Source organism: Centroberyx affinis, unplaced genomic scaffold, assembly GCF_046629955.1.
Source record: "Centroberyx affinis isolate AG114_WGS23_722 - 3 ecotype Tasmania unplaced genomic scaffold, CSIRO-AGI_Caff_v1 ptg004146l_1, whole genome shotgun sequence".
NCBI classification, from domain to species: Eukaryota; Metazoa; Chordata; class Actinopteri; order Beryciformes; family Berycidae; genus Centroberyx; species Centroberyx affinis.
Genome location: NW_027281913.1, coordinates 53,348 through 63,646, shown reverse-complemented (window position 1 = coordinate 63,646; position 10,299 = coordinate 53,348). Strand labels below are relative to the sequence as shown.

Below are 10,299 nucleotides of genomic sequence, written 5' to 3'. Positions count from 1 at the left end.
TACTTGAAAATAAACTGAAAATAAAATTCTTCTAAAATAATCTTCTTCGACTTTTTCCATCATAATGGAGAGCCTCAGATCCTCTTTGGTTTTTGATAAATCTTTCTAGTACCCACTCTGAAGTTGATTGCTTTCTGCCACGCACATTCTAGCGCTCTAAAATCTTTGCTCTTTTCTAAATTGTTGACTCTGTTCATCACTGCTCTAAATCCTTCATGTTTTCCACTCCGTGCAACTCTCCGCTTCTCCCTCTCTCAGCTGGTGAGCTCCGGGTGACCCAGGCAGGCCGCGACCTCCGAACCCTAACTAGTGGCGATGTGTTTGGGGAGCTGGCCATCCTGTACAACTGCAAACGCACAGCAACAGTCAAAGGTCAGCCTCTGTCATAATGACCCCTATAGGGAGATATCAAGATGGGACTGTTCATCTTCATACTGTAGGTATACATAGGAAGCGTCTTTTGTGTGTGAGATATTCCATATAGCTATATAGCCTTGACTTCACCTCTCATCTCTCTCGCTAATGTTGCAGCAAAGACAGTGGTGCGTCTGTGGTGCATGGAGAGACAGACCTACAGGACCATCATCACCAACAAGTCCAAGAAGAAACGGGAGCAGCTGATGGGCTTCTTGAAGACGTGAGTAGGCTCTATGGACTGAGCTGTGCAGCCTGAATTCATTTTCACTGTATTGAGTCACACGATAACATTTTATAGTAAGGGTACTAAGTTAAGTGTTAGTTAATGCTTAATAAGGGTTAGTTAATGCTTAATAAGGGTTAGTTAATGCTTAATAAGCATTAACTACCCCTTAATTAACAATTAACTAATGTGTATTTTATTAATGGTGTTCATGTTAACTAAGGTATTAATTTATACATTATTTAATAGTTTATAAAGATGACTATTAAATAATGTATAAATTAATACCTTAGTTAACATGAACACCATTAGTAAATGATTACCAGACACATTAGTTAACTGTTAATTAATGTACGCTTATTGTAAAGTGTTACCAGTCACACAAACACCATCAAGACCGCAGTGATTTCTAACTATGCGTTGCTGTGTTTTTTTACATGCTGTCTCAGGTCTCGCACTCTAAAGGACCTGAATGACGTCCAGTTGTCCAAAATCATTGACTCCATGGAGGAGGTGTGTACTTTTTATGTCCCATTGTGTACTTTGAGTGTGTTCTTGGATTCCCTGTTACAAACCACTGTTGTCAAGTGAAAACTTCATAACTCCAGTTTTGGTGATTTTCCTGTTATAACTTTAGTTGATGGATTACATGCTCCTCTATGGTGCTTATGAAACCCTTTCAAACCCCATTGGATGAGCTAAAAAAAATACATGGTGGTCCTGCTAAAAACAAGTCTGTTTTTCTTATTTCCTGAAAAGTTCACACTCTGGAGATACAAGGTTTCAGCGACAAAGTGTTAATTGCTTCTCTTCAGGAGCCAGGAGCTTTCAAATTACTACAAAGCTAGCATTTGGTGTAATATTTGTAGCTTCACCTTTCTTGTAAATCAAAGATTATATTTTCTATACAAATATGTACAGTGATTTTTGTGCCAGTCTATGAAATTGCCTCCTAATGTGCTTGTCACTCTTGTCTTTACTTTCCCAGGTGAAATACCAGGACAAGAATGTTATAGTTCGAGAAGGAGATGAAGCAAACACATTCTACATCATCCTCAAAGGAGAGGTAAAATATCATATTGGGTTTACAAACTGACATCCATTTGTCTTTGTGACAATGCAGTATTTGCATCATTTAGTTTTCACAGGGTTTTGCATGTGTTAAATATGATATCGACGTGTGTATACTCTTTCTATCTCATTTTCACCCTCTCCCTCCCCCTCTCTCTCCATCTCTCTCTCTCTCTCCCCTCCCTCTCTCTCTATCTCTCTCTTTCTTTCGCTCCCTCGCTCTCTCTCTCTCTCTCTCTCCCCCTCAATGTGTGTATGTCCTCAGGTCCTGGTGACTAAGAATGTGAACGGGCATCAGAAGCAGATTCGTAGCATGGGAAAAGGGGAGCATTTCGGGGAACAGGCCCTCATACGGTAACCATGGCAACACTAATGCCCGAGGACATCGGTGGGAACGTTGTGCAGCAGCGCCGGCTCAGTGCACCTTCCTCGGCTGCTGTCATCTTTGACGTTCGGGCTGTTTAGCCCACCGGTTATCTTCCTAACTGTGAATACTCATGGGCAGTCAGTGAGGAAAATTAAATAAAAATGCATGTATACGGTACATCTTTGCAGAGTAGAAGCCTGTCGAGCTACCTATTGGACATTTTGAGAGTAGATATATAGATGATGCCAGTCCTGTTTCAACAAAACAAAACATAAAATGGGAAATATCACAGTTTCCAACAACTGCTAATACAATGTTTCCGTTAAATTTAAAATTCACTTTGGTCGTATTTATCATATCACCTCTTGTTTTGGCCATACTGAACCAAAGTGAATAAGTGGATTAAGACTGATTTTCAGAGAAAATGTATTGCATACTGACTCTAAGCCATGTATAATAGCAGTATAATAACATAATACAGGGTTGACATGTCTAACGTTGTTCCCACCTGCAGGGAGGTCCTGAGAACTGCCACCTGCACCGCTGACGGCCCTGTTACCTGCTTTTCCATTGACAAGGAGTGAGTCTGATTCAACATTAGATCCCAAGTGTGAATGAAAGTCCTGATAGTCTTGTTCAGTCAGGATTTGTAGCACTTTCTGTGGTTTGGTCCTGTAGAGAAAGATTCTACCAACCAGGACTTTACTGTTTTCATGTTCTGTTTGTGATAATTGCAGCTGTAAATAGGCAATGATGATTGACTGATTGACAATGCCTTATCTTCATATCCCAGGGTATTCGAAGAGACGATTCCCGTTGAACACCTGGAGCTTTTTGATGAGTATGTGCTACAAGAAACGTTTCATCTCATAACCATTACCCTCTTACCCCCTTCATGGTCAGAATCGCTCTTCGGTTTTGATCCCATCTTGACTCTCACTTGTCTTTCACCTCCAGCTCCAAGGTGCTGCAGGAGGCAGATGCTCCAGAAAAGTCGAGGTGAGGGGTTGAATGATGATCAAAGAATGGAGATAGGCCGTGGACGATAAGTAGAATTGATGGATACAGTGTGATAGGTTGAAAGACATAACAGGTATCACAGTCACATGAATCACACAAATGAGTGCCTCATGGATCTGAGATGAAATAGTGAGCAGAAGTTAAAAGCGCTGTCCCTGAAGGTGATCTGTGTGTAATCCATTTTTCCCAAGGTTAAAAGCATTCTGTGTTTCTGTCTCTCTCTGTTTCTGTCTATCTGTCTGTCTGTCTGTCTGTCTCTCTCTCTCTCTCTCTCTCTCTCTCTCTCTCTCTCTCTCTCTCTCTCTCTCTCTCTCTCTCTCTCTCTCTCTCTCTCTCTCTCTCTCTCTCTCTCTCTCTCAGTCCCAGCTCCTCTCTGAAGTTTAAGGACCTGGTCCCTGTGTTGTACCAGGAGGGTCGCTATCAGGGAGAGGCTGTCACCCTCGGAGTGGGAGGCTTTGGCCGTGTTGAGCTGGTGTGTGTGTGTGTGTGTGTGTGTGTGTGTGTGTCTGTTTGTTTCTAGCTAGCTAGTTAGCCTATCTGACCTTGCAAGTTCAAACTAGCTGATAGCTGTTTAGGTAAGATAGTTAGTTAGCCTGCTGACCATGAATTCTGCTTATCTGAAAGAATGTAAAAAATAAGTCCTTCCCATTTTTTATATTTTGACTAGTCTTTGCTAGTCAAATTTGCCAGTTAGCTAATTTGCTCTGAGAAACTGGTTCTTTGACTCCGCCCATTGAAGTTGAACTCGACTAATGAGGTTATTATTTCAAATCAGCTCCAATTATAAACTCTAATTTGCTATACAAATAACCAGTCTGTCACAAACTGCTAAAACAAAAATTTTCTGCAATTTTTGACAGTCAAATTCCTTTTGGATCATATCAACCAAGAACACCTATAGCATTGATAGTTTGTGATTCACAATCATGACCTTTATTTTACTGTTGGTTATTCTAAGGTGACCACAGTGCATCATGGGAAATACTATGCCATGAAGCGGGTCAGTAAGAAGCACATTGTTGCCAAGAGACAGGAGGAGCATGTCATGTTTGAGAAGAAGATCCTTAAAGCCATCCAGAGCGACTTCATCGTCAGGTATCTGTGATCAGAGTTACACTGTAATCCTTTTAACTTCTGATCTCACCCCCTTCACACTTCTATCTCACTGAATCCCTCGTCCTCAACCTCTTTTCTATCAGGTCGTTATTAAGAGACGGATTGTAAAAATCCATTTCAGTAGATGGCAGTAAATGCTTTGAGGAATAGCTCAAAGGGAAAAACGGATGAAGAAAAACAGTTGACATCGATTCATTATGTTAGAGCAAAGAGATCTTGGAAATGACTATCAGACTATAACTGCTTTAATCTTATTTCTCTCTCTCTCTCTCTCTCTCTCTCTCTAGGCTTCATGCAGCCTTCAAAGACACACGATATATCTACATGATCATGGAGTTCTGCGGTGGCGGCGAGATCTGGACCAAACTCAAAGAAGTGTGAGAAAACACAGCTGCGTTTTAAACACGATTCATCAAAACACATTCTTGATTCATTTTAGCTTTACAGCTACAACTGAAGACAATTAGCTGACACTTATCCACAGCACCTTACCATGAGTGCAACAGCAGCATAAAGGTCCTAGCACTACCATTACAGGTAAACAACAGTAAGGAATGCAAAAGCCAGAGCCATAGTGCCCCGACAGCATTCCTGTGAGAGAAAAACAAATTACAAATAAGAGCTAAGGGAAGCAATAGAAGGCAATTTTTTCGAGAGCAGATTAGAGCGAGCAGAGGAGGAAGAGACGTGGGAGAGGGGATAATCAGCCTGTTTTGTCTCTCTGATTGTCAGAGGGCGTTTTGGTGAGCCGGTCGCCATATTCTGCACCGCCTGTGTGGTGGAGGCCTACGCTTACCTCCACAAGAAGAGCATCATGTACAGAGACCTGAAGCCTGAGAACCTGATGCTGGATGCAAGGGGCTACGTCAAACTGGTGCGACCTCGTGGGTGGATGTGTGTGTGTGTGTGTGTGTGTGAGAGAGAGAGAGAGAGAGTCAAATTACCTTACCTTATTTTCACCAGCAACTCTGAGTTTTTCTGTATTATTTAAGCTCTCTTTTTTAAGTGCAAACTGGAAAGGGAAATACAATTCTCAAAAGTGTGTGTGTGTATCTATTTGTGTGTGTGTGTGTGTGTGTGTGCTTCTCCATGCATGGGGACTAATTTGCCACTAGGGTTCCCATATCTTTGAAGGTAGAGCTTGCACATTTCCAGCATTTGCATGGAAATGTCTATAGTTGGCATATGTTCATGCACTTCCCCTCTCTCTCTCTCTCTCTCTCTCTCTATCTCTCTCTCTCTCTCTCTCTCTCTCTCTCTCTCTCTGTATGTCTCCATGCAGGTGGACTTTGGCTTTGCCAAGGAGTTGGTGCGTGGTGAGAAGACCTATTCATTTGTCGGCACTCCTGAGTACATGGCCCCAGAGATCATCCAGAACCAGGGACATGACTTTGCAGTTGACTTCTGGTCCCTTGGTATCCTGGTCTTCGAGCTACTGGTGGGAAGGTAAAAATATTAATAATAATGACAGAAGAAGTGGGTAAATAAGGGATCACCACTTTCTATTATCTATCGAGGAAAGACAAGGTGCTTTTTATACCATATGCTTGTATTGATAAATGAATAGAGCCTCAGTTCAATTATTTAGCCAAAGAAGGATTTTAGGTGGACACAAATAAAGTGAATCCCAAATTTGTTTGCCCATTATATTCATCCATAATATTCATGAATGAGTCAAGCCTCGATGCTGACCAGTAGATGGCAGCATGGCAGTATGACTGATGTTAAATCTGCAGCTTTGAAATGCATCTTTGTTGAAAACAGATCAATGGTAACAAATAGTCTGCAGTCATAGGCACAGGTTAACCACCAACCATGACTTGGGTCTTTAATGAGGTGTTTTGATGTCAGATGGTTCAAAGGTCTACATGCTGATGATGAAATATCAACGCTCCTCTCTCTTTTCATCTTGCCAGCCCCCCCTTCTCAAGTTCAGAGCCCCAGAAGATCTATGCCAAGATTTTGGATGGGGTTCTCAAGTATCCACCTTACATGAGTGAGGCAGCCAAGTCCATCATCAGTAAATTGTGCAGGTGAGAGGTGTAGCATATACTGTCTGTTACATCACTTTGTTGATAATAAATTATGAGGGACGTGTCCTGATTAAAGTTTTATACACTGATAATGCTTTTTCTTATAAAAAATCATGCCGCGGACTGCATTCATAGCTAATTGGAAGTGTGAATATCTTGTCCACAAAATAGAATTCTGTCATGTAATATGTAGGAGAAAATGATGTTGGAGTTTGGGTATTTCACATTCTCATATATGTTTTGCGAGAGCATGAATTATAGAACATGTCTGCGAATCAATACATTTAATATGTAATTGTATTTTTTTTTGAGTCTCTTGAAAAGTGGAGGCCCATGCAAAAAATAGATGACTATCCTGTGTTTTTATGTTGACATTAGAGTGTGTTGTGTTCTGGTTTGCAGGCCTCGGCCAGGTCAGAGGTTAGGGAACACCAAGAATGGAATCAAAGATGTCCGGCACCACAGGTAACCATGGCAACATATCGCTCTGTGTGTGTGTGTCTGTTTGTTGAGCGGTGGTAATTCTTTCTTTGTCTGTTTTTTTGAAGCCATGTTGAGCCATAAATCGGATTAAGAATGTTAAATATGCAATGGTACCATGAAGCGCTTTCCACAAAGGCAATAAAACTTACTCACCAATTGGCATATTTTATGTTATTTTTCCTTTCCTTTACAATTTAAGTCATCAACCGCCCGCTGCTGACCTCAGTCCTGGGGATTTATTATTTGCTGGTCTTTGCTCACTCTTGCTCTGCTGGACATTTAATCTCTCTCTCGTTTCCCCTTCAGGTGGTTCAGCAATATGAATTGGCACAAGCTGCGTGTGGGCCAGGTCGATGCTCCCACAATCCGCCTCATACGCAAGGTAAGAAAAAAACACAGGAGCAGAGTGGGTTCACTGCCAGTTGATTTTTAAGGTTTCTTGGGTAGAGTTTATCCTCATGTGTATATATAACATGCATAATGGTGTAAGTAATGGTTATTAGTCACAGTTGGACAGCATGCCAGTTAAAAAATACACTTTTTAAGTTTTTGTATCGACTGTATTCATAATTGTAAATCATCCATAATCATTTTCCCCTCCTTTAGGGCCCCTGCTACATCAACTTTGATCGTTTCCCTTATGACCAGCCTAAGGCAGATGAGGAGTTCTCCGGTTGGGACCGTGACTTCTGACTCCAGCCACCCACCAAACCCAAGGTGCAGGGTTCAAAAGCCACAGGAGTCACCCAGATCACCCAAATACTGTATGGCTCCAAATCCGATTTATTCTCTGTGACCTTGGTTTCATCAATTTATAAGACCTTGCTTTACTTCCATTGGAGTCAAAACAGGGCTTATGCCACATGATGGTGAAAAATACTTTATCTGCCTGGGGACCTTAAGAGATAAAACAGTTTTTAGAGACATGATGGGGATGTGATGGACATGAACTCCCTCATGCATAACTGTAATATCATATTTCAGTTAGAACTGTAATTTCATTATTAAATTAGAGTGACTTTGCATGGCATCATTCACTTCCAAAGTATTCATAGAAATGTCACTGTTGCTGTACAGTAGAGTTAACACTCGAGGTGGCGAAGGACCAGAAACATGTGGAGGTGTTATGACTTGATGTCAGGACATTCTGTTCCTAAACTCAGCACAGGGAGATTTGGTGCCTGATTAAAAGGTGTTAATCATATAACGCATAACACCTGTGCAAGTGCTCGTTAGCAGAGAATCTAAAGTTTCTATCTGTTGAAAAGCCGGTACTTCTCAAACCTGAAAAAACAACAACAAATCAATACTTGTCATGTCATATCTGTGTTGTACTTTCAAGAACATTGTTAACTTTTGGATTACAATGTTAGTTTTAAATATAAGGATGGTTGCCTGATTCAAGGTCTTGCACTGTTATAGGGTATACTACTGATGATTTTCTTTTTTTATAAGCTGTCATTAACAGCCTCTAGTGTCGCCATCTTGAAATGTTTTTCCTTTTTTAAAAAAAAATTCTGCCCCCTTGTTGTGTGTAGCCTATTTTTATGCCTTGATTGTTTGTGAAAAAGTCTTTTAATCACCACAGAACATCCTGATGAAGAATTCCTATATGACTTGAGTTTGCTAAATAAAAGTGCTCTCATATGCTTGAGTAGTGGTCTTTATTTGCCTCTGGAGATGCCTATACTTCCCCAACCACACACATATAAGCAATCACTGTATTTGGATTTAAGAGGTGAGATAGTGGATAATGAATAAGGGGAACATCCTTATAAATGGTTATCAGAGAGAGAAAGGGCTTGGGGTGGGGAGTGTGGCGTTTACAGGTTTAATCTGATCTACCTGAAATTGGCTGCAGCTGAATGTTAGGCTCAGAGGGGCAGCGCTGTCTGTCAGGGCAGCAGGTTTCAAGGCAGAAGCAAAGAGTCTCACTCTTGCCTGTAAATTGCCGCGAGTCGCCTGCTGAGTCCGGTGTGTCAGATCAGAGAAAATCACATGAAAGCAGTCAATTGTATCTTCCATGAAAGAAAGGGAAAGAATACACTCTGATATATGTTTCCCCGCTGCAGGAAAATACAAAAGCCCTTGAAGTCTTGGGATTCAATCGGCGGTTCAGTCTTCCACAAAAGACCGAGCATGACAGCGACCTGCGGCTCTGGAAGATGTACAGAGGATGTACATCCACAGCATCGAATCCTGATTTCCTGACATATTGAGTCCAGATTTGCCTGCTGACAACCTTGTCTTACATGAGCGCATATTTGAGAGTAGATTTCAAAGAGAGTAAATATATTTATTTATTATTACAGATTGGAAGGTTCTGTATGAAGCCTCCCGGATTCCTAAGTTTTGAAAATCAATGTGCAGTGTTGGGTACTAACTGTAACTTTCAGTTATATTTGTGACTGCTTTATTTGTTTGTAGAAATAATGCAATGAAAATGGATATCATAGTTCAGTAGCACAGAAAAATGAAGCAGCTGCACATGTAACTATTTCATCTGATACCTTTCCTATGACACAATAAGCCTGTGGAGCATGTATTGATCGTATCATATCATAACGTAACGTAACATGTCTTAACGTAATATAATGTAACGTAACGTAACATATCGTATCGTAACGTAACGTATCATGTCATATCGCATCGTGTCGTATCACTTACTGCTTTTCTTTATTGGTATGTCTGATCAATATAAATGCTGGGACTAGGAAAATTCTAAATGAAAGCACACTTTTTCTTTGGTTTAGCACAGTTGTAGAATTTTTCAACCTTTTCTGCCTTTGGTTAACAGGGTGTGTGTGTGTGTGTGTGTGTGTGTGTGTGTGTGGGACAGAAGTAACTGGGGAGAGGTCAAACATACACAAAGATGTTCATGTAGAGCCTCTTGCACACACGCCCTTATACACAAACCTCTTCTCTTGCTGCAATCCCACATATACACACCCACACGTGTCCTTACTGTACCTTCTGAGAATAAGATGTGTGTGTGTGTGTGTGAGTGTGTGCGTGCGTGTGTGTTTAATGTGTAGGGCAGAAGTAAGGGGAGAGATGTATAAGTGGACATGTACAAGAAAAATGGTTAAATTCAAAGGAAAAGCAGGGTAGAAGATGTTTCACATTCTTGTTGCATCATGTTTTCCCTGATGGGAAAATCAAACAGATCTTGCAACCTGAATCTTGATGTGATTCTCTCTGGTGAAGCTCTGCCTCACTGTCCATTTCCCTTCTCTCTGAGAAAGATGCTCATTCCTGTTTACAGAGTTAAGCCTGCCTCTTGTGTGCAGATCCACAGGTGCACTTGGAGACGTCCTTTGAGATTGCCCTCATGTTTTTCTCTTACTCCTGTGTGACTGTTGCAGCTTTAAAAATAGGCTGTGAAATTGTTTGTTTTTAAAGTGGTTGCAATGGGTCTGTCTCCTGTATGAGTTTCCAGTGTTAATATGCATGTGTGCGTTGTTAAATACCTTTAATAAAGCACTTTCTGCACTTTTACAGTACATTTACAGTATCAGGCAATACTTCAAAAACACAGAAGACTGTACCAGCAGAAACATAATTATTTT

The 10,299-nt window shown here is 41.0% G+C and overlaps 1 protein-coding gene across 1 annotated transcript; it reads left to right on the top strand.

Moving 5' to 3' along the window:
- Positions 1 to 258: 258 nt before the first annotated feature.
- prkg3 (protein kinase cGMP-dependent 3) lies at positions 259 to 8,279 on the top strand (the record flags this gene model as incomplete). Its single annotated transcript, XM_071542645.1, has 17 exons — positions 259 to 372; positions 532 to 637; positions 1,090 to 1,153; positions 1,629 to 1,706; positions 1,977 to 2,065; positions 2,593 to 2,658; positions 2,872 to 2,919; positions 3,036 to 3,077; positions 3,459 to 3,570; positions 4,057 to 4,193; positions 4,502 to 4,591; positions 4,947 to 5,088; positions 5,497 to 5,660; positions 6,131 to 6,247; positions 6,650 to 6,712; positions 7,037 to 7,112; positions 7,337 to 8,279. Coding segments are annotated over 17 exons (1,595 nt in total), but the record flags the coding sequence as incomplete, so codon positions are not given.
- Positions 8,280 to 10,299: the final 2,020 nt, after the last annotated feature.